Consider the following 23,338-nt stretch of genomic DNA (forward strand, 5'->3'; position numbering starts at 1 on the left):
ACTTCCCCCTCTACGTTCAGCTGCTCTGCTTTGCCTCGATGCCGCTCCAAAGCCGCTGAAAAGCTCTCTTCCAGCAAAAAAAAGGAAGTATGTTGTATCCGTCTGGCAGCGGGGGTAGGGTTCCACTGTTTTAACGTGGTCCAAGTCCAAAGTTCTCGTCAGGCGGGGGTTTCGATGCGACACCGGCCTCGTTCTGCTGCGTCAGGTCTATAAAACCGGTGCCTGCTGTAATTGTAGGAGGTCATGTGCAAAGATTTATGTTAGGAAAATTGTTCCTCCTCCGAATAAGCTGCTGATTCATGAACACCAACTCCCAACAGTGGCCGGGGTTTGGTCAGCTGACCAGGGTGTGAAGGCTCCCTATGAATCAAACGCTCCCAGCGGCAGCTGTGACAGATGTTTGCCGGACAGGGCGCATAAGATGCGCGTCGGAGCCTCGATCGGCTGCTTCCTGTGGGAGGGAACGCGCCCGCGGTTCCCTGAAAACGCATGTTCCGGGCTTCAGGGTGGTCGAGCTTCACAGCGGGTCACTCGCACGCACGCCGTCGCTGGAGTGTGGACGTGCGAACGCTCGCTCTCTCGCCTCGGACCAGACCTCAGTGATGTTGAACTCTGCCATCTGGTGATTCACTCACTCCCCCTCCTCCTCGTCCCACCTCCTCGTTCCTCCGTATTTGCCTCGTCTCCTGCTCGTCTGCTGCTCGTGTGCAGGCTCTGTATCCGGTGCTGTGTTTGGTATCGGATTTTATTAAATCATGTTCGTTTTGAAGTAGGGCAGACGTTCACTGGGCCACCCTCGAGGCCCAATTATGAGACGTCTGTGGAAACAATATCTCCACCAGCAGAACCGAGGCCTTGACTCATTTTGGACCATAAAGCACAGTTTTAGAAAGCAGCGTTGGGTTCAGGGGCTCGTGCCTGGTTCTCTCTGCATTTCTGCCTTAAAAGGTAGTTTGATTTATCTGCGCTTTCGGCATGAGGGGGTGGAGCAGATGTGATTGTGTCAGACCCATCAAGACGGGCTAAGAATAGCTGACGCCGTCTGACACCTCAGGTTGGTAGTACAGACGGAGTCAAACTCGCTTCCTGCGGCGCTTCTTAGAAATGAAAGGGAAGGTGCTTTGGGGATTCTGGGGTACGAAGCCACGTTCCACGGCCTCGAGCCGGCTGGTTAGCCTCCGCCAGCGCGACGCTGCATTTGCTTTGACACATTTTGGCAGCTTTTCCGCCGTTTCACCAGTGCTGTTGGATTGAGCTGGAAACGTTTCAGCTCACATTTCTCAGCGCAGCAGAGGAGCGACCTCTGTTTACTCTGCGTGCAGCCTGATGCGGGTGCACAAATAAGAGCGTGGCGCCGGCGACCGAAGAGGAGCCTCGTTGTCACCGCTGGAGCGAGGGCGAGGCTTTTTCTGCGGCGTCATGTTACGTCACGCAGCCCAGCACTCGCTCGCGCGTGTTTGAGCTCCGGCTCTGGCCGGTTCTCAGCGTAGCTCCAGAAACCGCAAACGTGCTGACGCTGCTGTTGCTGCTGCTGCGGCTGCAAGGCACAGCTGGGAACCACTGGACAGATTGATGCCTCGCTCTGAACCATGAGATGCTAATTTATGTTTTTGGAGTAACGTGTCGTGTCACCGCACGAGTTCGTGATGGCTCATTTCACACTTTGGGCAGTTGTGCAGCCAGAGGTTTTCCTTGTTCGATGACTGAGCCGGTGCCTTATGGCATTGAAGCCATTTTTCCTGCTGCTTCCACATCACACGTGCAATGATGATGATGATGATGAGAGCTTTCACACCCTGAAACAGCAGCATATGCCAAACTGTCAGAGCGGTTCGTAAAAACGGCCTGATGAAGGTCTGTAATATGTCACTGTCTGGTTACTGGAAATATTGGTCGTAACTCAGAGTGAAACATTCATATTTCCCCAAGGGGAGCGCTGCGTGACGAGAGCGGCGATTTGTTTCAAAGGGCCTGTATCCAATTACAAGGAAAGTCCTTTGTGCCAGAAAAGTACCAGCGCCTGCGTTGGACGGCGTAATTAGACTCCATTAAAGCCGCGTCCGAGCGCGACGCGTGAACTTGTTTGGAAGTTGTAATATAATGGAAGCTGCTGTCGTGGTCATGGTGTGTTCTGGCCATTTGTTTTGGCTCGAGTGTGTTTTCTCCAGCAACGAACCGCTTGTTGATACAAAAACTAATCCAAACCGTCAATAAGACGAAAGTCACCATCATTCTTTTTGACTGACTTGTTTCATGATGCTTGTTTTTCGTGGTGTCGCCGTGGCAGCGTTGCGTCATCGCTTTTCCAGGGAGCCGTGAAAGTCATTGTTACCGCTGTGATGCATCCATGCAAAAAAACGCCAAACCATCAATTAGCTCTAGTTCAGTGTTTACATGTAGAGACGGGCCAGAAAAGAGAGAAGCCCAACAAAGCTGCCATTTTGCTTCTAAAGTGTAAGGAGTGTTTGTCAGTTAACGGAACAAAAAGCTTAAGTTTAATGGAGGTTTATTTATAAATTCCTCTGTTTTAGCTCTAACTACGGAACTATTGGTCAGTGACTTTCGGTCTCAGATGGTTTGACTCTCAACCATTCATTTGTCACTTTCCTGACTTGTTGTATTGTACATGCTCAGAGAGGCTTTTATCTTTGAGCTGTTGTGGTTGAACAAGCGATAGATAACATCAGCTGGAAGGCTTTCAACCGCTGAGGGTTGTAAACCTCCATGTTTGCCTCCCGCGCCGCACGCCGCCGGTGTAATAAACAGCGGGTCCAGACCGGACCCGCCGCCAGCAGTCGCTCCATCACCGTGGACCTGCTTTACTTCTCTTAGAGGATGTTATTGGTGTCAGGCCAAGAGGAGGACAAGTCTGGTTCGTGTCCAAACGGGACGGAACCGTCGTGCATTAACATGTAGTGGAAGCAGATTGGATCAGCGGGGAACACAGATGGGCATTTAACATCTGGAGCGACGGTTGCGCAACGCGGCGGCCGTGTGTCGAGGAACCCGTCGGCTTCTTGGCCTCGGGTTCTGCTAAACACACTGTACATCACACACCAGGCCTCTTTAGCCTCTATATGTGATAGCGTTCACTATGAAAACACGCGTCCCTGTGGCTGCTCTCCTTTTATGGGAAACAACATCTTCACAGGCTCCTAGACATCTTCAGACTGCATTTTCAAACCCACTCACACGCTGCTGCGGTATGAGTAACGCTCTGCACTCCAACATGGATGATCTCAGTCTCTTACTGTAAACGCCTCCAAATCGCTCTGCTTTTTCATGCAGAACCCCTCAATTTGTCCTCCCCATTATATTCGCTTTAAAAATAACAGGAGATGTAATTTGCCCAAATCACCGTCATCTTCGCGTAATAAACAATCTAATCGAAACAAGGAGTGGCGGCTTTGGTGGCGGTAATGATAGAGCGCTGCTGTGGCGGAGGTGGGACGGTCATTTGCCGTTAGGGGGGAGGAGGGGGTGGTGGGGGGGGGGTGAGACGAGGGAGGGAGCGAGCGGCTGATGAAAGCGTTTGTTTGTTTGGCAGAATCGAGGGTTTGACCCGGTTTTCCTCCTCCTGCAGACACACCCAGGTGATCCAGCGCATCGCTCCGACAGCCTCCCGCTCACCACTCCCCCCCTCCCCCCACCTCATTCCTTTCTGTGTTTCCTTCTCCTTTTGCCTTGAGCAGCACCGAAAAACGAATGTGAAGTCGCCTGTTATCGGGAGTCATTTGTTCAAATTAATTCTGCGCTGGATAATCATCACCCTGAGGCGAAACTAACTTGTTATAAAGGATCTGAAGAAATGACACGCACAGTTTGGTTAAACTGCTGACTCCTCAAATGGGTGATGTACGGACACGATCAATCCAAACACAGAGATCCAGATTCTGTCCAGGGGCGTGCGTTATGAATCCGCTCGTTTGCAGATGATGCAGTTCTGTTCTCGTCAATAGATGCTTCAGCTTCAGCGTGAGCTTGTGATTTTCTGCTTTTAAATCTGTCTGGAGGCACGTGAGCGGCATTTTCTCCGGCGCGGGTGAGGCTGGAATGAAGTAGCTGGATGTCAGATGTTGGACCTGCTTCAGCACCAGAGCCTTGAAATTGCAAATACAGGCGTCTGAACTTGGCTCGCAGGAAAGAGCCCTGAGTCATTCTGCTGCTTGTTTATCACACGGAGCCATTTGAGGTGGTTCGAGCATCTGGTCTCCATGTCTCCTCTGAGCCTGTCCGGCTGATTAGACAATCCGAGGCAGAACCAGAGCCAGATGATATATCTGTGTCCCGTTGCTCTGGCCTCCTCTCCTCTAGCCAGTACCTCTGTCAGCAACTGTGAATCAGCTGTGCTCTGCTTTGTTGAATCCTCTCTCTTTTTTTTGTTATATCTTGGTTTTTCATGTCCTGAACAGAGACACAGTGGGCTCTGTCTCTGACCCCCGACATGAAAGACCCGTGTGCGTGTTTGTCTTCAAAGGCACCTTTACAATTCTACAACAACAGGTGTAAGGGACACCGTGAACCTGAGCTCTGCTGATTGGGAGGCTCGGTTTGTGGGCATCAGGACGATACCTGGATGTGTCCAGTCGAAGACGGAATGCCCCCCTGCTGTGTTCCCCCTTCCTGTACCAGTACAGGGTTATTGCATTAGCTCAGACTGGTGCAGCCACCTCTCACCAAATTTAGACTATTAAGTTATTTAAAATTTTATCAGAGGAGACTGTTAGACTCTGTAACACTTTAGTTCTATTAGAATAATTTGACAAACAGAAATATCTTTATTGTAATAAAGAGAAGAAAACCCTGCTGGAAGCTGCAAATATGAAATATTTGGCTTTTTTTTCGTCTGCATCTCACTTTGTGTGTGTGTGGGATGCAGATGAGGTTCTGAACAGGCCAGAACACACAGTTGCTCTATTGAGCATCTCCCTCCAACACACACACACACCATGGTGCCACTTGTCACAGTTTACTCATTGCAGCCTGAATTCTGCAGCGATCAAGACACGAGACGCTTTGAAGGGACTTCAAGGTCCCTCTCCTCCCCCTTTTTCCTGCTCTGTCCTTTCCTTCTCTTCATCATCTTTTATACAATGACATTATTTTTCCAGGCGTCTGTGGTTTGGGAGGTAGAGTACGTCATCCGCTAACTGTTTGATGTTCAGCTTCTCCTCTTGAACCTCTGGACGTGACTCTGAAGCTCCTGATCTGTAGCTACACTGTCATGAGTGCACTGCGAAAATTCAGGACAAAGTCGAGTTAAATACAAGTGAAACTTTAGTAATTAGCTGATTCAAGTGTTTGAGACGAAAGTGTGTGTCTGTGTGTGTGTGTGTGTCTGTGTGTCTGACCCAGTTCTGATACCTCTGATGTTTTGCCTGATTAAATGTCGGAGGCAGACGCATTGAGCAGGACTGGTTTATGTTCCTTTATCCAGGGGTTGGATAAAGATTCTCTCTGTCGCAGGAGCGTCTGATTTATATCACATCAAGTAATTTATTGATGCCTCATTTTCAACCGATGTGCAAGAAATCAAATCCAAAGCTGGCAGTAAAGACCTGGAACCCAGTTCATCCTGAAGTCGGCGCCTGAAACCAGGCCACAGTTTACGACTCAGTGATGACTTTTACTAGCACAAACCCAATCATTAAGACTCTAATAATTTAGGAGGATTTCTCTAAATAAACTAAATTATTGCTGCAGTAATGGTCACGTTTATTTGAAGAGACCTTAAGCTTAATAAGACCGTTTCTATTTTTAGGTGCTTTGTCAATAATCCTATTGCTACATGCTGCGCCTCAAAACACACACATACAACAGCAGAGACTCAGACGGCTGTGTTTTAAATAATGGATCTGTTTATCTAAAAATAAGGCGTTAAATGTCATTTTTACACACTAGAATTAAACTTGAGGAGTTCATTTTGATGTCGCGTGTTAACTTTTTTTTCTCAATTGAGATGATCTGCAGAGACCAGGTGATTTGTTTTGTTACTTTCCACATTGCTGAATATTCTTAAATTACAAGTGAGCATCATCAGAGCTGCATCGCTGACGTTCGTCTGCCTGCAGGACACTGCATGCTTAGGTTCCTCTAGTCTGAGCTGATGGTGTTTGACTACTGTCACATTAGCGCCGACGGCACAGCGTGTAACACTTTCCATCCTATCGCTCTGCAAAACGATTCTCCCTCTCTCGTGTCTGCCAACCAATTATGGTGAGAGCTTAATCAGCCGTGTGCATAATGTCCTGCTATAATATTTCCCTTCAGCTGTGTTTAGCAGGAGTGGTTGGATCGTTTCAACACTTAAGCACAGTCTCAGTTCCTGAAAAGCTGTCGCCATGAAAACAAAGCGCTCCCGCGCTGTTTTGGGGCTTTTATGTCTCTCCGGCGTCTGCGTCTGTGCTGCGGTTGGCGAGAAAGAAGAAAGTTTGAATAGTAAGAAATGTGAAATGTGAAATGTGGCAGGAAGAAAACGTGAGGACTGATCAGTGGAAATGCAGCCACGTGATGACGGCGCCATGAGGGTCCGGCAGGAGGGAGGTGGGACTGAGGGGGCAGCGGAACCAAATCACGTTAGGAGCGAGAAGCGAGGGATGAAGAGAAGCCCAGCGCCCAGTCATGTGTAGTTTGACAGGTTTGTTGCAAAGTTTGTTGCCACAGATGCACAAAAACGCAACTTTGTGCAACATATTGCTGCAAAACGACGCAAGGATGCAAAACAAAATGGCAAATGCCAGAAGCCTCCATCTGCGCCCTGCCTCCTCGTCTGTGCCGAGCGACACCCCGGCTATGACTGTTCTTGGGCCTTGTTTTCATCCTTTCTTGCTGAGCGGCTGCCAGCGGATCCTGTTTGTGTTCGTGGGGCCTGAGGACGGCAATATGCGATTAGACGCGGGTAAAAGCGGCGTCTTGTAGATGCCGTCTTCATAAACAAGTGGGAGCCGGAGAGGCCCCGGCGGCCGCCGGCAGCCCGGTTCAGGACGGGGGATCACGCTGGCGTGGGTCACGACCCCAGTGGTGTTTTCCAGTTTCAGGCTGTTGTCTTCCGGCAAACACAGCTCTCCTTGTCTCATGTGGGAGAGCGTGTGACGCTTATTCATTCGCAGCTACACAGGACTGGGCTGCAAAATCCATTGACCGTAAAGCTGCAGAACTCCCCAGAGCAACTGGGCTTTTCTGCGAATTATATGAAGTTTGAAGAAGCGGAACATTCAGGACGACTAATTCGAAAAGTGGGATTTTCTCAGAAAAGCAAAGAAGAAAGTTCCTTGTTCAGTTCCTACAAACACAATAATGTACGTTTCACTGTACATTAACTTAGAGCTGTTCCAAGAGAGTTCAGGTTAGTCCAAAAGCAGTTTAAACCATTGTCTGCAAAATTTGCCAGATATTATTAATGTCAATCTCAAATATTTTGGCACTAAAGTTACAGCCTATTGCTTAGCAACAGATTCCCAGGGTGTGACACTAACCTGATCATAATAAGCCATTGTTTGGGTTTCTAGGCAACTGCTCACCAAAGAAAAGCGAAATGCAATAACATGTGATCTTTGTAAAGTTTATACAGTTAATCTTAGTAGAACCCAGACTAAAACACAAGCATTGTGCTAAATGTTGCACTAGCTTGTTTACATTCCACCTGTTCTGAACCAGAACCCAGATTTAGTGGAGTAAGAATAACTCCTAATTTAATATCTCGGCAATGTTTTTGTAACTTTTAATCCCTAATACCTGTCCATCCTGTCGAGGCTGTACCATCCATTCTGTAACGGTGTTTAATGATGGATGGACTTAATGACCCTGATAAGATAACTTGTTAATAGATGTACAGACTTTGTGCCTCTTTTAATCGTCACGGTTTGAAATGAGGCATATCCACTTGGTTCTGGTCCACACGGGCTCCACCAGCTGTGTAGAACAAACCTCCAGCTAAAAATCGTCAGAGGCAGGCATGACTCTGATTTATCCTAAAGGAGGACAGGGTGCGGGGCTTCTGGTTAATGCTGTAGAACCGTCTTATTTTAAATCGTGTCAGACTTTAATTTATGAAGTTCCTGCTGATTCACGGTCATAAAAATACACAAGTCGCTGTCAGCTGCACATATGGTGCTAATTAACACATTATCACCAACCTAGTAACGAACGCTGCGTACCTGACAAACACGCTGACATTACTGCACAGAGCTGTATTTTAAAGCGGGACGTGTCCACGCGACGCCGAGTTCCTCCTTTCATGTGTTGGATGAGTCTCGTTCCTCAGAGTTAAGCGACAGTGCGAGTTCATTCCTGGGCCGAGTCTGCGGAAGTTGAAGGCAGCCCGACACCCGGCTGCGGGTGGAGAAAACATCCTCGTCTGTGTTTTACATGACGGTGCAGACGAGTTATGGCTCGTTTGATAAGCCCGGATAGTTTGGAGTTGAAATGCGGTTGCTGCAAGAATCCCACGTCTGGATGCTCTTTTTGTCGAGCTTCTCTCTAAGAAATGTAACAAGACCACCGGACCACAAAGTAAGAAACGGTGGCTGAGTGTTTTAGCACTTTTCCATCACTTTTATTTTTTACTGATGGGAACTGGTCGGAGACTCTGATCGTAGTGTGGGAAAAGCCCGTCTTCTGATGTTTTAGATGTTTATCTGGGCAGACAGGTCCGTTATGCACAACGTCTCATCTGAAGGGCGTGTGCTTTGAGATCACATTAAACCCTTAAAGGCAGACTTTTATTTTCCCACTGCCCCGGTGGGGTCAAAGGTCAAGCCACCAAGCACCGTTCATGGGGCTCATGTGGACTCTGTCTTGCTGTAGGGACTTGAGCAGATGCTGGCTGTCAGAGGGGCCTGAACCGGAGCTACCACTTAAAGGACGTTTTCTCTAATTGGGAACAGCACTGGCTGACGAACGCTGCCCTGTGGGTTCAAGTCTGCACCAAATGAGTAAAATGGGAGAACCACAGAGGCATAAATTTCAGTGTAGATGACATTAATTTATCAGCAACATTAGAAATGCCCAGAAGAGCCCAGTTTCTGGACCGGAGTGAGCGTGTTGAAATGAGAAGTGTTAAATAGTTTCATTTTAATGTAGATAAATGTATTTCTGCAGAATTGGAAAGTGCTGGTGGTGTCTTAAAGGCAAAGATGGGTTTTGGCAATTCAGACAAAGTTAATCAACAACAAAAAAAAATCTGATGAAACTCTAAAAACAGATCAATGAAACAAAATAAAGCAGGAAAAACTCAATGTGATAAAACACCTAAAAATGACTGCCATACAAATGTAGATAAGCCTGGATGAGCAATGCAGTGCTGCCGTTCTGCGTTTTTAATTAAATGACCCTGAATGCACCAGAGGAACCGACCTGCAGCAGAGAGCGAGCGAATGGAAGGCGTTGCTAAGGAAGTGGTTAGTGCTTGGAGCGTAGCAGCACAACGCTGCTTCAGTTTGCTTCTTTTTTTAACAGAGGCTGAGCTGCCAATCAAAGTGCGTGCGTGCGTGCGTGCGTGCGTGCGTGCGTGCGTGCGTGCGTGCGTGCGTGCGTGCGTGCGTGCGTGCGTGCGTGCGCGCGCCCCCTTTGGCTCTGATCTCCGTTAATCTATCAGTGGATGTGATCAGATTACGGTGGATTATACGTTGCCGTTAAAGACCTGATGAAGTCTACATAAACTGCACACACACACACGGACGTAGTGCACAAAGTTGGCGTGTGCCCGCGCTGACACGCTAATGCATGCGAGCCCTCAAAGCCCCGCGTACACAAATATGAGCTGACACTTGTTAACACACACGCGCGGGCTCATTCTGATCTGTTGGGGGTTTAAAGTCCATCCCATTATCACACCGGCAGGTGTGACGGCTCCTGTTCGCTTCCTGCTGTTGGCAGAGCGACAGTGTGTGCGAGGACACACGACTGCTCCTTAAACCAACAGAAGGAGGAGGATGAGTGGATTTCACTGGGCTACATTTGTTTATCAGCTGCAGATTCTTAAAAGTAAACACGGACAGTTAATATTTATGATCTATTCTGACTACAAGATGCTGGATATCCTGCTGTGTCCTGTTCTGCTCAGTGGGTTCTGGGTGGGGGTGCTCGTCCTTCAGGTACATTTGAGCTCGTGTACTCCACTTATTTACCTGAGGGCTGTGAAGTGGTCCTTCACTGCGCTCAAGGCAAGCACCTGCACTTTCACTGGAGTTTGCGTATTAGTGCCGCCTCTGGTTCAGGTGCTTCAGGCACCGGTGTCCTCGTCTCACTCGTGTCTGATGACTGGGAGTTGTTTAGCACGTTGTGAGGCTCCGAGCAGGAAAACAAGCTGGTACGTGAGCAAAATCCTAAAAGGACCCGTTTAAAATGAATGAAATGTCCAGACAACCCCAATAAACTGTCCGATTGAGGTAGTTTTGTTGCTTGGCCGCTGTTTTTCCATTCTTCCGATTGTTTCCAAGCTCTCGCTGGGTCTCCTGAACTTAACTTTAACCCAACCTCTCAAAGCACATGGGGGTGAAGGGTGTGGGCAGCCAGTGAAATGCTCCATGCTTATCAGCTTTGGCGGTGGAGTAATTCCTGTCATTCAGTCATTAGTACAGTAACTTGTGCCAGAGAACTGGTGACGTGTGTGTGCGTGTGTTTGTTTTAATCAGCAGTGTTTTCTTAAGCCATTCAAAATGATGCGGGTTACAAAAATAGCTCCCCAACATCTGCCGTCTACGCCCTTGTTTAACTCGCGCTGCAATCAGCGATAAGTCATATTTATAGCAAGCATTACCGATAAACCGGGCTCTTAAAGCGATGCACCCAGACACAGAGGAGCGGCAGATGAGAACGGGGCGACTCGTAATGGACTGCACCTCCCATAAATCACAAGGAGCAGGCGGCGCTTCGCCTCCGGTCGCGTCGCTCAGGGTGGATCAGGGTATGTTTTTCATTAAAGCTTATAAAACCATACGCTAGTGGGACTTTCTCATGTTATAGCTCAGACAACAGTTAATCAGCTCTATCACGTTCTTGTAAACTATCTGTCAACAGCTGAATAATAAGATCAAAGAGCTCAAACAGACTGGAGGCGGGCGGCCATCGGCCCCGACGGGTGGAGGTGAGGGCATGAAACGCAGCTGTGGGAGGGAAGACGGGAGGTTATGGACCTGCTGGGGGACTCGGGGTCCCGAGCAGCAGAACTAGAGGCCCGTTGGTTCCGGAGCATCACGCTGCTGCTGGACGGGGCCCTAAACGTCGCACGCGGCAGCTTTAGAGCAGCTCCGTGGAAGTCGGACGATGAGGCCATGAATATTTTAGGGCGTCGCCGTCTCGACCGTCTGCAGCTGCAGCATTACAGCACAGACGACAGCAGCTACTGGCAATGCAAGGGCACAAGCACAGAGCGTGACACTGCTTCCACCTTTCAGCGCCGCTCTCAGGTGTAGAAATCAATGGTCAAACAGCGTCCGCCGTGGTCTGGGCCTGAAAACAGATCAATGAGGCGTTGGCGGAGCTGCTCAAGGTGGAGGGGACGCGCGGAGCCAATGGTCTCCTGAAGGCGAGGCCACCTGGGGGAGGGGGGAGGGGGGGCTGCCAGGGCATCGATCCGGTGGGCTTTAACAGAACAGAACGGCTCAGCTGTGTCCATGCGTGAGATGATGAATGAGTGAATGGGCGAGAGAGATGAATTAACGACTCGGAGTCACTGCACAAGTCACTAAATGGAAACCAAACAGTCTTATTTTCAGAAGGACATGGAAGACAGTTTGCACGGTTTGAATCTCCCAACAAAGATGCTTTTTTTTTTTTTTTTTTTAATTTAAACGGCCACGCTGTGGAATTATGAGGCGCGCTGTGTCTAACGTGCCGCTCTCGTCTCTCAGGACGACTGGGGCTCCAGCGACTTGTCCGTCCGGAACAGGGCCCACAGCGCCGACGATAAGGCCCACAACCCGGAGACTCTGCCGCCAGGTAGGAACCGCCACCTCTGCTCCTTCAGCCTCACTGTTCACGTATGGGTGTAAAACCAAGCCGCCGGTGACGCGTCGCAGCCATAAAAGCCGTCACCGGAGAGTTTTATTTCCTCTCTGGCTCATTGTGACCCGCTGCGAGAGTTTTTTTACGGCCATCCGAACATGCTGTACCAGCACAACGTGTTGAGGCAACCACGGGCGAGGATGGTTCCGTAATACATAGTTTAAATAATGTAGCCACTGATTCACGCAGAACAATTGAGGGATCCGTTTTCATCTTCCCACGAGCCCAGCTATGCGTCTCCACCCAGCCGAAGGAGCGCTGGCCGACGGTGGACGGGAGGAGTCGGCATCTGATGATGGGATTTCTCATCTTCAGAAGTAAACCCGACCCCCTGACCTCTGACCCCCTGACCTACACGCACACGGCACAACAAGAGGAACTGAACCCAGAGTGAATCTGGGTTGCTTGTTTTCAAGCTAGTATGTTAAGGTCACTACATTTTAACATGCTAGTTGAGCAGCTTCAGCCACAGCAGCCATGACTGAGACTGTAACGTAATGTGTTGGGTGTGGTCGTCCACTCACTCAGAATTAAGGCCTGTTTCTGCCAGAACGACGCGTTTCCATTAGCTGGAACCGGTCGTCCCAGGATTCCTTCATTAAGTCTGTGGAGTCTCAAAAAATGATTTTATTTAGTCCTTCAGATGTCATTAAATTGAGAAAGGCAGCATGTGGGTGGGGAGATGAGAATGAGTAACTAAGCTTCACGTGTGGGTGCTGACCTTCAGAGCAGAGATGTGCTCCAGCTCCGGGCGAGGGCGTGGCTGTGAGTCTGCGCGGACGGAACCGTGCTCGGATGACTCCTGCGTGAGAGTCACCGGCGTTCGGGCGCGCGACGCCGTCAAGGGACTTCCACGGAAGATATTTCAGTGAACACAAACAACCAGTCAGCGGCCGTGGGCGGGAGCAGATCAGCGATGCGAGACTCGCGGTGAGTCAAGGCTGATGGAGAGGCGGCTCGCGCTGGATGTTTGAGGCCCTTCCGGCTGCGCGGAGCTGGTATTTAACGCGTTCACCGTGATTAATGGGGTTCGCCGGTTCTCGGCGAGGCCCCGGTGGGGTCGTCACAACTTCAGCGTGCACGAGTCTCCGGCGATGCGGCACAAATGCCCCTCTGAACGGGGGGAGATGGAAAACAAACGCACGCTGCCCGAAAATGCCGCTAAATGTCAAACTGAATGACGAATCCCAGTGAGAAACCCGGGGATCCGTCAACGCAGGAGCCCAGAGACGCTCTCAGCCGAAGACTCGCGGATTGAGACGTCGAAACATTCGTTCGACTTCATTAATTACTCGCTGCCACGAAGCACAGATATCAGCAAGGACATCGGGCGCCCTGGCGCGCGCGCGGCGGTGTCTCCGAGGCGCCGCCGCGCAGTCGCGTGCGGATCGTTGCAGGCTGCGGCTGATTGGCGCGTGCCCGGCGCGCGCGCGCTCGTCAGGCCGCGCTCCTGTCGCTCTGCCTGTCGTGCCCACGCTCAGCATCCACACACACACACACACACACACACACACACACACACACACACAGCGTAATCTCACGCCGCCATATGCTTTACACAAACCCTCAGCACAGCAGCTGCACTCGGCTAATTGGCCGCATCATTATTCGTCTGCATTTGGGTCTCGGTGTTCGGCCGCAAACTGTGAAATGAAACACGACAACTCCCCCCGTTTAGTGCTCGGTGATCTCGTTAATCGGCACCAACAGACGTCTTCGGGAAAGTTGCACGTCATGGATGCAACTTCCAAAACGGGCTCGTCTCCTCCGTTCTGATTCGCTGTGTGATGAACGCTCCGTTCTCCGCTCCTGAAGTCGGTTCTGCATATTCTGGGCATAAATTCCGTGTCGGTTCCCGAGCGGCAGTTTGAACCGGCGAGGCTCGCTTCCTGTCAGTCGTGAAGGATTCTTGCATCAGCCAGGCTTCTGCCTACATTTCACATTCCCACTGATGTATAATCCCGCTCATTGCTGAGACGGTTTAAGCGTCGTCTTTGGTGGCGGCTTTTATTTTCGGGTATGCGCCGTTTGTCTCACTGGAAATGAGATCCTTGTTAAAACACAGGTTTTGCAAAACCTTTTGCTTTTAGTTGATAATGCAAAATTGCTATTATTTTCTACCTAATAATATGCATGTTCATAATAAAATACAGTCCCTTACACTGTAACGTTGTTTTTTTTTCCTGTGTGTAACACATGTTTGCTTTTCCCTGAAAATCTTTTACTGTTTTAACTTTATTACTAATATTAATACTGTATCTGAGTCTTTCCTCCAATTTTTTCCAAGCCACTGTCTCCGATTCCCAAATGGATAATGTCATCATGAAGAAAGACACAGTTTCCTTTTTTTCTAAATAATGTAAATTTTTTAAATAATCATAGACACAAAAGCACCTGCACCCACAGGTGCTTTATATGAAACAGGGAGAGAGTGAAGATGGAGGCAGAAAGTTAAAGTAGGGCAGAGGAGGCGCGCAGTGAAGGATTATGACCCTCACCTGTGCAAATCACATCTTTACTCCCAAGGTTTGTGAATTGTTATTGTTGTTGTTTTTTTTGTGATTTATCGCACGTGTGCGCAGGTAAAGTGCGTTGGCAGGACTTCGACCAGGACCTGTACGTCGGCGCCACCGTGGTTCGACCCGGTCAGGACCCGTACGCAAGGAACAAGTTCAACCAGGTGGAGAGCGACAAGCTGCGCATGGACAGAGCTGTGCCCGACACCAGACACGACCAGTACGTATCCTCTCCTGTGTGTGTGTGTGTGTGTGTGTGTGTGTGTGTGTGTGTGTGTGTGTGTGTGTGTGTGTGTGTGTGTGTGTGTGTGTGTGTGTGTGTGTGTGTGTGTGTGTGTGTGTGTGTGTGTGTGTGTGTGTGTGTGTGTGTGTGTGTGTGTGTGTGTGTGTGTGTGTGTGTGTGTGTGTGTGTGTGTGTGTGTGTGTGTAGTGTGTGTGTGTGTGTGTGTGTGTGGTGTGTGTGTGTGTCGTGTGTGGTGTGCGTGCGTGTCGTGTGCGTGCGTGCTGCGTGCGTGCGTGCGGGCGTGCGTGCGTGCGTGCGTGCGTGCGTGCGTGCGTGCGTGCGTGCGTGCGTGCGTGCGTGCGTGCGTGCGTGCGTGCGTGCGTGCGTGCGTGCGTGCGTGCGTGCGTGCGTGCGTGCGTGCGTGCGTGCGTGCGTGCGTGCGTGCGTGCGTGCGTGCGTGCGTGCGTGCGTGCGTGCGTGCGTGCGTGCGTGCGTGCGTGCGTGCGTGCGTGCGTGCGTGCGTGCGTGCGTGCGTGCGTGCGTGCGTGCGTGCGTGCGTGCGTGCGTGCGTGCGTGCGTGCGTGCGTGCGTGCGTGCGTGCGTGCGTGCGTGCGTGCGTGCGTGCGTGCGCGTGCGTGCGCTGTCTTTGTTTATGTCGTGGACCACACTGGATGCGAGGATGTGGAAGGACACCACAAAAATAAGTCCCAGTATCCAAAGCTGGATTCTTCCATTTGTGCCAAATTCTCCTGTTTCCTATTATTCCACAGCTCCGGTGCTGTGAGTTAATGGGCTCCCGCTCTCTCTGCCTCACTGTGGAGACAAACGACAGGATTCTAGAAACATTGTGACGCTATAACACAACATTGCGCCGCGGCAGCCGGATAAATGACTTGTCATGGCAGGTTTTCCTGCCGTTGCCCCATTAAGGATTCATTTCATCAGCACTTTAAAGCTCCGGCGTTGTTTGATTTGGAACATTAATGCTGATCAACGTGCACTCTGTGTCTGTTTTTGAAGATCCTCCCTTTTAAAGAACATCTTGAGACGCGGGGACGTGAAGCGGCGGCCGTCACTGTCATCTTCCAGCAGCTGCACTCATTGTATTAAATCACGCCTTTCATTCCCTCCGCGTCTGTGTAGACACACACACACACGGCGTCAAAGGCTGTTTTCTTTGATAAATGCAGTGGTGTGGCCTCATTGATATATTGAACTAACTCAGACAGCTCGAGCCATTAGCCTACTAAAAGAGCAGGGCTGTGTCTCCCATTGATCTGACAGCGACGTGTCATTTGTGCGGCGGTTTCCAGAAAGAGAAGAACAGGGTACAGGATAATAGGAGGATTGGCATTTTTAGGTTTTATACAGGAAGGTGTTGCATTAAATGCCATACAGTAGAATATAACTATAGAGTAGATCTGATGTAATCAGGCATTAGGAGACGTGTTTAAATTACATAAATGCATTCGGCTGCTAAAAATACTTCAGTACTGGTAGAAGTGACCACAGGGTTTTAGAGGCTGTTTGGGTTCAGCTCTGCTGGGACAGAGATGGTCCCACTGTGCTGAGTGACCCATATCCTCCTCATGTCATGTGTTCTGTCACCATCTTCCTCACTGGACTCCTACACACTTGTAGGATTTTCATTCTTCAGCAAAGCGTGTGCGCGCGTGCGCGTGTTGACCGCTGAATCCTTTGATTGTGTTCATGTAATCAGAATCCGTTCAGGGATCGGTTCCAGCTCACAGCTTGGCTTTCACGTCCTGCTGCATGTTTCCGTGTGAAGGACATTATGCGACTTTGCGTGCGCTTGTGCACATTTCTACTTTGTCGTACTAGCTTAGGTTTTGTGTTTTTCCTTTTATTAACTGATGTGTTCTGTTCCCTGCGTGCACAGTTGCAGGCATAAGCAGTGGAGGTCGGACCTGCCAGCCTCCAGCGTTGTCATCACCTTCCACAACGAAGCTCGGTCTGCTCTGCTGCGAACGGTGGTCAGGTAGATGAAGCGTGGGAGGGGGTGCACAGGCTCGCTCGCTCAGCCCCCTTTAAATTCTCTCTCTCTCTCTGTAGTGTCCTAAAGAAAAGTCCTTCTCACTTGGTCAAAGAGATCATTCTGGTTGACGACTATAGCGACAACTGTGAGTAAACGCCCGTGTTCATCGCATTTCTGCACAATTAAACTGCAGTTGATTCAGTGAGGAAGTGCAAACGGTGTGTCCCCTCTGTTTCAGCGGAGGACGGCGCTCTGCTGGGGAAGATCGAGAAGGTGCGCGTGTTGAGAAACGACCGGCGAGAAGGTGATTGCGGCCGCAAAGAGCTTTTTCCAGTTTAGCTCTTGACAAACGTCTCGGCGCTGCTTCCTGACCTGTGGCTGATGTTTCCCTCAGGTCTGATGCGTTCGAGGGTTCGTGGTGCTGACGCTGCGACGGCGCCGGTCCTCACCTTCTTGGATTCTCACTGTGAATGCAATGATAACTGGCTTGAGCCTCTGCTGGAGCGAGTGGCTGAGGTACATACACACACACGCACACATATATGCAAACACACACACACAAGCTGTAAACTCTGTACCTTCTGTTGAGCGGTTGTTTCTCTTGGTGCTTGGATCATGTGCTAAACCAAAGTCATGTCTATCGGGTCATTTGAAAGCAGGAAGGAGCAGGGGTCAAAGGTCGACTCCAAAGCAGCAGGAGCAGATTGTCGGTCTAACAACATGGATGCTTCAGAACACATGGGGCTGGCTGTTTCTTACTGTATGAAGGCTGATGCTGGTTTATGCTACACGTTCGATTACATAATAAAGTTAAAGACAGCTCTGTTACTGGGAATTGGCTTTTGTTTATATGCATTTAACTTTTTAAATATTTGATACGATTCCTGCAGTTTGATCCTCAAACGCTGTTTCGCAGTTGAGTAAAAAAATTAAATCTGCCTGCAGCCAAATCTGACTCATTTCACTGTCAGAGTAATTGACCTTGCTTTTATTTGCTTCAGCTCTGCTTCTAAATAATAAATCAGTCAACACAAAAAAATGAAAGGATGAAAAGTGCAGCTTGCGTAGGTGAAACCTCATGAGTCATGTATAAATGCCTGCAGCCAAAATGAAGGCCCAGCAGCTGGAGGCTCCATTCTCTTGGTCATTATGGACTTCAGCTGCGAGTTGATTTTAAGTTGATGTGAAAAGAAAAAGCTTCTTTACCTTCGGTTCAACTTTATAAACAAATGAGCTAATGGTGAATGTGATAAAGTACTGATGTTGAAGGAAATTTTCACTTCAGCCACATGAAAATGTGTCTAGAAGGAATAAAACATCTGCAGTGATGCTGCTTGTTTTATTCTTAAATTGTTTCATCAACTACTGTTTCCTTGTGTTGCAGGATAAAACCAGAGTAGTTTCTCCTATTATTGATGTCATTAACATGGACAACTTCCAGTATGTCGGAGCCTCAGCAGACCTCAAAGGAGGTAAAGTCTTGTTTCTTCTCTTTTGAGTCGTTTTGATTATTTAGTCCATTCTTTGTTTGAATACCTGGAAAATTATGTAATCAGGGTTTGTTGGGTTTAAACCTTAGCGCTCACTGTCTCTCTTATTTAGTGTCAGAGGTTTGAAACGATGCTGCCCACGCTTTTCTTTTATAGTTTATCAATCACTTTATTTATCCTTTAGGCACGTCTGCCGGCTGTTCAGAAGGATGCGAGGGAGGGGAGCAGTATAGGGTTGTGTTCATTATTGTGCTTCCACATTTGAAGTTATAATATTGTTTAATGTGTCGTATTTATTCATTTGATACTAACGATGCATCAAATCCAGCGTCTGGGCTTTTATAAGGGCTTTTATTTCGGTCACGCTGCTTTAGTTTTTGGCTGAAGCAAGCAGCCGGTTTCACAACTCCTAACAGCTGACAACACGCTGCCTCCTCAGCAGCAAAGCACAGACACACACAGGTAGAGACAAATAATGCAGCATTTGGAAGCTAAACAGCCGGGTGATTTCCCCCAGGAGCCGGTGCTAAGCACCAGCACAGTTTAAAAGACAGAAAATTGAACTTGCTTCCAGTCAGGTGGGCGACAAATGAATGGGCGCGAAGCTCCTCGTCTACGGCGTGTGTCAATGAGCAGCTGGTTTTTAAAGGGGATAAGACGGAATAAAAGAGAGATTAAATGATTTACAGCTCGATTCTTCTTGGAAATATAGGCACCGAATAAAAGATAAGCTGCAGAAACATCACGCGTGTGACTTATAGTAGTGTGGTTCTTGTGTGTATTTGCCTAGGTTTCGACTGGAACCTGGTGTTTAAATGGGACTACATGACTCTGGAGCAGCGACGAGCCAGACAGGGAAACCCCATCGCCCCTATAAAGTGAGACTGCTGGAGGTTTTGGTTTGTTTTCGAGGAGCTGCCATAAATATTTGATTAGTCTATTTTGTTCCAATATATCTTTGTCTGCTTTTCATTCTCGTGTGATTTATCCTGTTGTCTTGATGTTGACACACTGTAAATGAAAACTTGCAGAACATCATTTGATGATGTTCGATGCTCGGGTCTCTAGAGTAAATAGAGAAACGGAGTTGAACTAATCTCCATCCTCTCTCTGTCTCCCTCCCTCTCTCTCTGCCCTGTAGGACTCCTATGATAGCAGGAGGCCTGTTTGTCATGGATAAGGAGTACTTTGAGCAGCTGGGAAAGTATGACATGATGATGGATGTTTGGGGAGGAGAAAACCTGGGTGAGTGCTGCTAAATGCAAATTTGGCAAAGTCACAGTGGAGCATGAAGTTACTAAAATGATGATGAAGAATATAATGGAAGTTTCTGAGCGAGAGGACACGTCAGATAGAGGAGATTAGTGAATAGACACTTGCATTCAGCTGCTGTAATGGGTCTCTCCCAGGGTCATGAGCTTGCTCTGGGTTCTAAAACGCTTTATATTTGTAAGGTCTAGTCATTCATTTCTTTATCATTCACAGCTCCTTACATTTACAGTTTCAACTAAAGCTAACGCTAATCAATGATTATAAACCCTGTAATTATTTGTTAGAATGGTGAGGGTGGCCCTATCAGTGCAGCGCTGCAGTAGTCACGACAAGGTCGAATCCCTAAAGGTCAAGATCTCCATATGCTTTCATCTAGTTTAAGTTATTAACAGATGCGAGTGCTGACGAGTCTGGGATTTAGCGCGTGAACAGCACAGAGTACGCGTCTCACGCTGTGATGGACTCATGAGATCATCTTGGTCTCGGGACCGTGGGGGGTCAAACCAGAACAAACACACCTCTCAGAGAAACGATAATCTCTGAGACTCGTCGGCGGTGATGTGAAAATTGTTAGGATGAGCGTCTGAAAATAACCAAAAGCAATACTACACAGCGATACGACAGCAGCTGTGTCTCCCTGTTGGTGTTGTCAGGATTCAGTGGGGAAATGATGAAGAATCAACAGCGAGCCGAATGATTCATGCCTCTCTCGAGGCGCTGTGATTAATTATGTCGACGGTTCAGAAACTGGTTTTCTTGTGCGCTTATTAATATGCTGGCAATGTAGGAGAAGGTATGTGACATTATCAGCGCGTGCAATTAGCAGCCTTGATGTTTCTAAGCCAACGGTTGTCACACAGCGTTGTTGTGCGTTGCAGAGATCTCGTTCCGAGTGTGGCAGTGCGGCGGCAGCCTGGAGATCATCCCCTGCAGCCGAGTGGGCCACGTCTTCAGGAAGCAGCATCCGTACACGTTCCCCGGAGGCAGCGGAACGGTGTTTGCCAGGTAAAGACTGTAAACACACACTCACTTCTGTACTTGAACAATCATTTTTAATGCATAATGCATAGATATCTATTTGCTCTTCTGTCCCCCAGCAGCTGTTTTATTAGCTATGTAGAAAAATCCTTCACCATCTGAAGCCACCTACTTGAATCAGGCGGGGGTGTCTGTTGTTCTTGGTGTTAACTTTTTTTTTATACAATAGGAGCTGCATTATGGAGTTGTTCTGCAGCTCCAAGCATCACGTCAGTGTCACAAAGGGTAAAACAGCAGCTAATACACCACCACCAAACTGTAAAAAGTCAGTTAATGCTCCAGGTAAATACGGCTGCACTGTTGTTAGTGGAGGAATAAATAAAAGCCATAATCCACGAAACCATGAAAGTGAGTAATGGAGAACCTGATACAAGCAAGGATATGGATCTCTGCTCTGAAACGGTCTCCAACCACAAGCAACCACTCCTGTCCAGCGGCTCACAGCTCTGATTACCGCTGCACGGCTGATCGACAAACGGATAACAGGGATTTTCAGTCGGCTGCGGTTTTCGCGGTGCTGCCGGGGTCACAAATGGCAGAAATGACGGGTGCAAGCGTTTGACATGTGCTGTGTTTTAGTCACAGTGAAAAGTTGGCGCCTCAGTCATTCTGGGACCTAAAATCATGTGGATGGGTCATGATGTTTTTATGGCAACCACCTTTTAATAGGAAAAAAAACCCAACTAAATGTGTTTTTAATTTATTTGGGACAAAGACTCCAGTGGATGTGTGTGTAACACTTGATTAAATTGTCTCTTAGAGTGAAATTATTAATACTTCAGTTATATAATGGTTAATAGTTTATAATAATACTGTAAACAATAAGTTGTGGTTTTAAGTCCCAATAGCTCAATATGGTTTGCAATAAAGCGTGATGTTTGGTTCCCAAAAGGAAAAAAATATAACCAAATAATCACAAGAAGCCAGAATGAGGACATGTTTCATAGTTTTGCATAAAATGGCTACAAAATAAACCAAGTGTCCAAATACAATACAAGTCATTATCTCATGATACATTATTAGTATCTGATGTCGCTCCCGCTGACATTGAGGGGAGCGATGACAATGCACCTGTTGCCTCCGCTCGGATTATGTGGTAGAGACGGGAGCAGCTTACAATGAGGAGAAAGGGCCTTAAAGTGCAGCTCCCCAGTGGCTCCATCTGACAATACACACGTCTGGCGTCCTTTCAACCAGGGTCCAAACAGCTTTTCATTTCCAATGCCTTAGTTGGAGCCTTAAACAGAACAATGGCTAGATTGTCTTTTTTGTTGTTGCTGTTTAAAGGTTCATTGTTAGTTGGAATCTACTTTTTTTTAGTTTAATGGTTGCTGCTAGTAAATAATTTATTCTCGTGATCAGACGTTTCTGGAAATATCTGGGGCATACAGTGGCAGAAGCCTCATGAAGGGCACTGGCTCTACCTGATGAAAATGCATCACCGCACGGCTGAAGGTAGAACTTCTGTCCCTGTGTGGAGCAGTGCTGGATATATTTAGCAAATCATAAGACCTTGTGAGTCTTTCCGCTCAAAAATTGTTAAGCTGTTGTGTGACAGCCACCGGGGGACTGTCTGAAGTGCAGGATTGGCTGCAGCTGTCACTTGTTTCCATCATGGATTCCTTTGACACTTTCTCTCTCATTCACTTGGTCCAGAAAATGTCAGAAACTAGAACGTAATGCAGTATCTGCAAATTGCCCGACAGACAGAGGATGATGCAGAAATGACACTGCTTCCTTAAGTGGTCTGTTTAACTTGGTGCCAGCCAAGCGATACGCCGGTGAATGATGGGAATGGTTCCCATGGAAACGACTTGTAGTGGTCAGAAATTTTCAAGATCTTTGACTAAGGCTGGTGGAAGAGAACCAGGGACCGTCTGCCTTCACTCTTGGCTGTGTCATGGATGTAGCACGCTCCATGGCAACTGTACACTTCCTGTTTACACCCCCTGTAAAGTTAGACCATTATAGTTCTATAAGTAGCATCAATGAGTCCAATACCACCGATAGTCAGAAGGGTTAGAGCCTCCTTCACCCGTTCTTAAGCTGTTGAACGCAGTCCCCTGATAAATAAATGTGTTTCCTGTGGAACTCTGCCCTCTGATGGCTGAATCCATGCATCAAAGCAGGATGTTGTGACTGTGACGTCCTTCCGTCCTTCCCAGTGTTGGACACACGCCTGACGCTTTGTCTTTGTCTCCCGCTCTGTCAGGAACACGAGGCGAGCAGCGGAGGTGTGGATGGATGAGTATAAGAACTTCTACTACGCTGCCGTCCCATCGGCGAGAAACGTCCCCTACGGAAAGTAAGTGCCTCGGGGTGTAAAGCCTTTGACTTAAATTTGCCACTCAGCCCGACAGCTGTGACAAAAGTCAGCAGCCGCTTTTACTGAAGTGACGTTAAGCAGTCAGGGATTTGTCATGACTCCTCCCCTGCGGGCCAAGCCTCAGACGTGCCCCGGGCCCCTCTGCAGAAGGGCTGCTCGTCTCACAGCCTCTGAGCCTCGACTGATTTATTCAGACCACAAATGAACACATTTTAAAACCCTCTTTCAGTATCCAGAGTCGCTTGGAGATGAAGAAGAGATTAGCGTGTAAGCCGTTCAAATGGTACCTGGAAAACGTCTACCCGGAGCTGAGGTGAGAAGAACGGCTGGTGTTGTGCAGTGGATGCTGGAATGAGACGTGAATGACATTCAGGAACCTGTAACAGATCTGGGTTCATTAGAGATCACAGCTCTGCCATTAGCAGCAGTGCAGGGGTTTAACCTCCTGTGCGTTTGGCTCTATTATGTTTT

The 23,338-nt window shown here is 48.5% G+C and overlaps 1 protein-coding gene across 2 annotated transcripts in view; it reads left to right on the forward strand.

Annotated features, from left to right (window-relative positions):
• galnt2 (UDP-N-acetyl-alpha-D-galactosamine:polypeptide N-acetylgalactosaminyltransferase 2) overlaps positions 1–23,338 on the forward strand; it is a 34,895-nt gene that overhangs the window by 6,834 nt on the left and 4,723 nt on the right. For both annotated transcript variants that reach the window (XM_029144779.3, XM_029144780.3), the window contains exons 2-13: positions 11,853–11,940; positions 14,589–14,742; positions 16,646–16,744; positions 16,819–16,886; positions 16,980–17,045; positions 17,136–17,257; positions 18,126–18,213; positions 19,022–19,109; positions 19,373–19,476; positions 20,382–20,508; positions 22,754–22,846; positions 23,097–23,180. In XM_029144779.3, coding sequence (XP_029000612.1) covers positions 11,853–11,940; positions 14,589–14,742; positions 16,646–16,744; positions 16,819–16,886; positions 16,980–17,045; positions 17,136–17,257; positions 18,126–18,213; positions 19,022–19,109; positions 19,373–19,476; positions 20,382–20,508; positions 22,754–22,846; positions 23,097–23,180 — 1,181 coding nt within the window. The remainder of the gene's footprint in view (positions 1–11,852; positions 11,941–14,588; positions 14,743–16,645; positions 16,745–16,818; positions 16,887–16,979; positions 17,046–17,135; positions 17,258–18,125; positions 18,214–19,021; positions 19,110–19,372; positions 19,477–20,381; positions 20,509–22,753; positions 22,847–23,096; positions 23,181–23,338) is intronic.

Source organism: Betta splendens, chromosome 3 (genome assembly GCF_900634795.4).
Source record: "Betta splendens chromosome 3, fBetSpl5.4, whole genome shotgun sequence".
Classification (NCBI taxonomy): domain Eukaryota; kingdom Metazoa; phylum Chordata; class Actinopteri; order Anabantiformes; family Osphronemidae; genus Betta; species Betta splendens.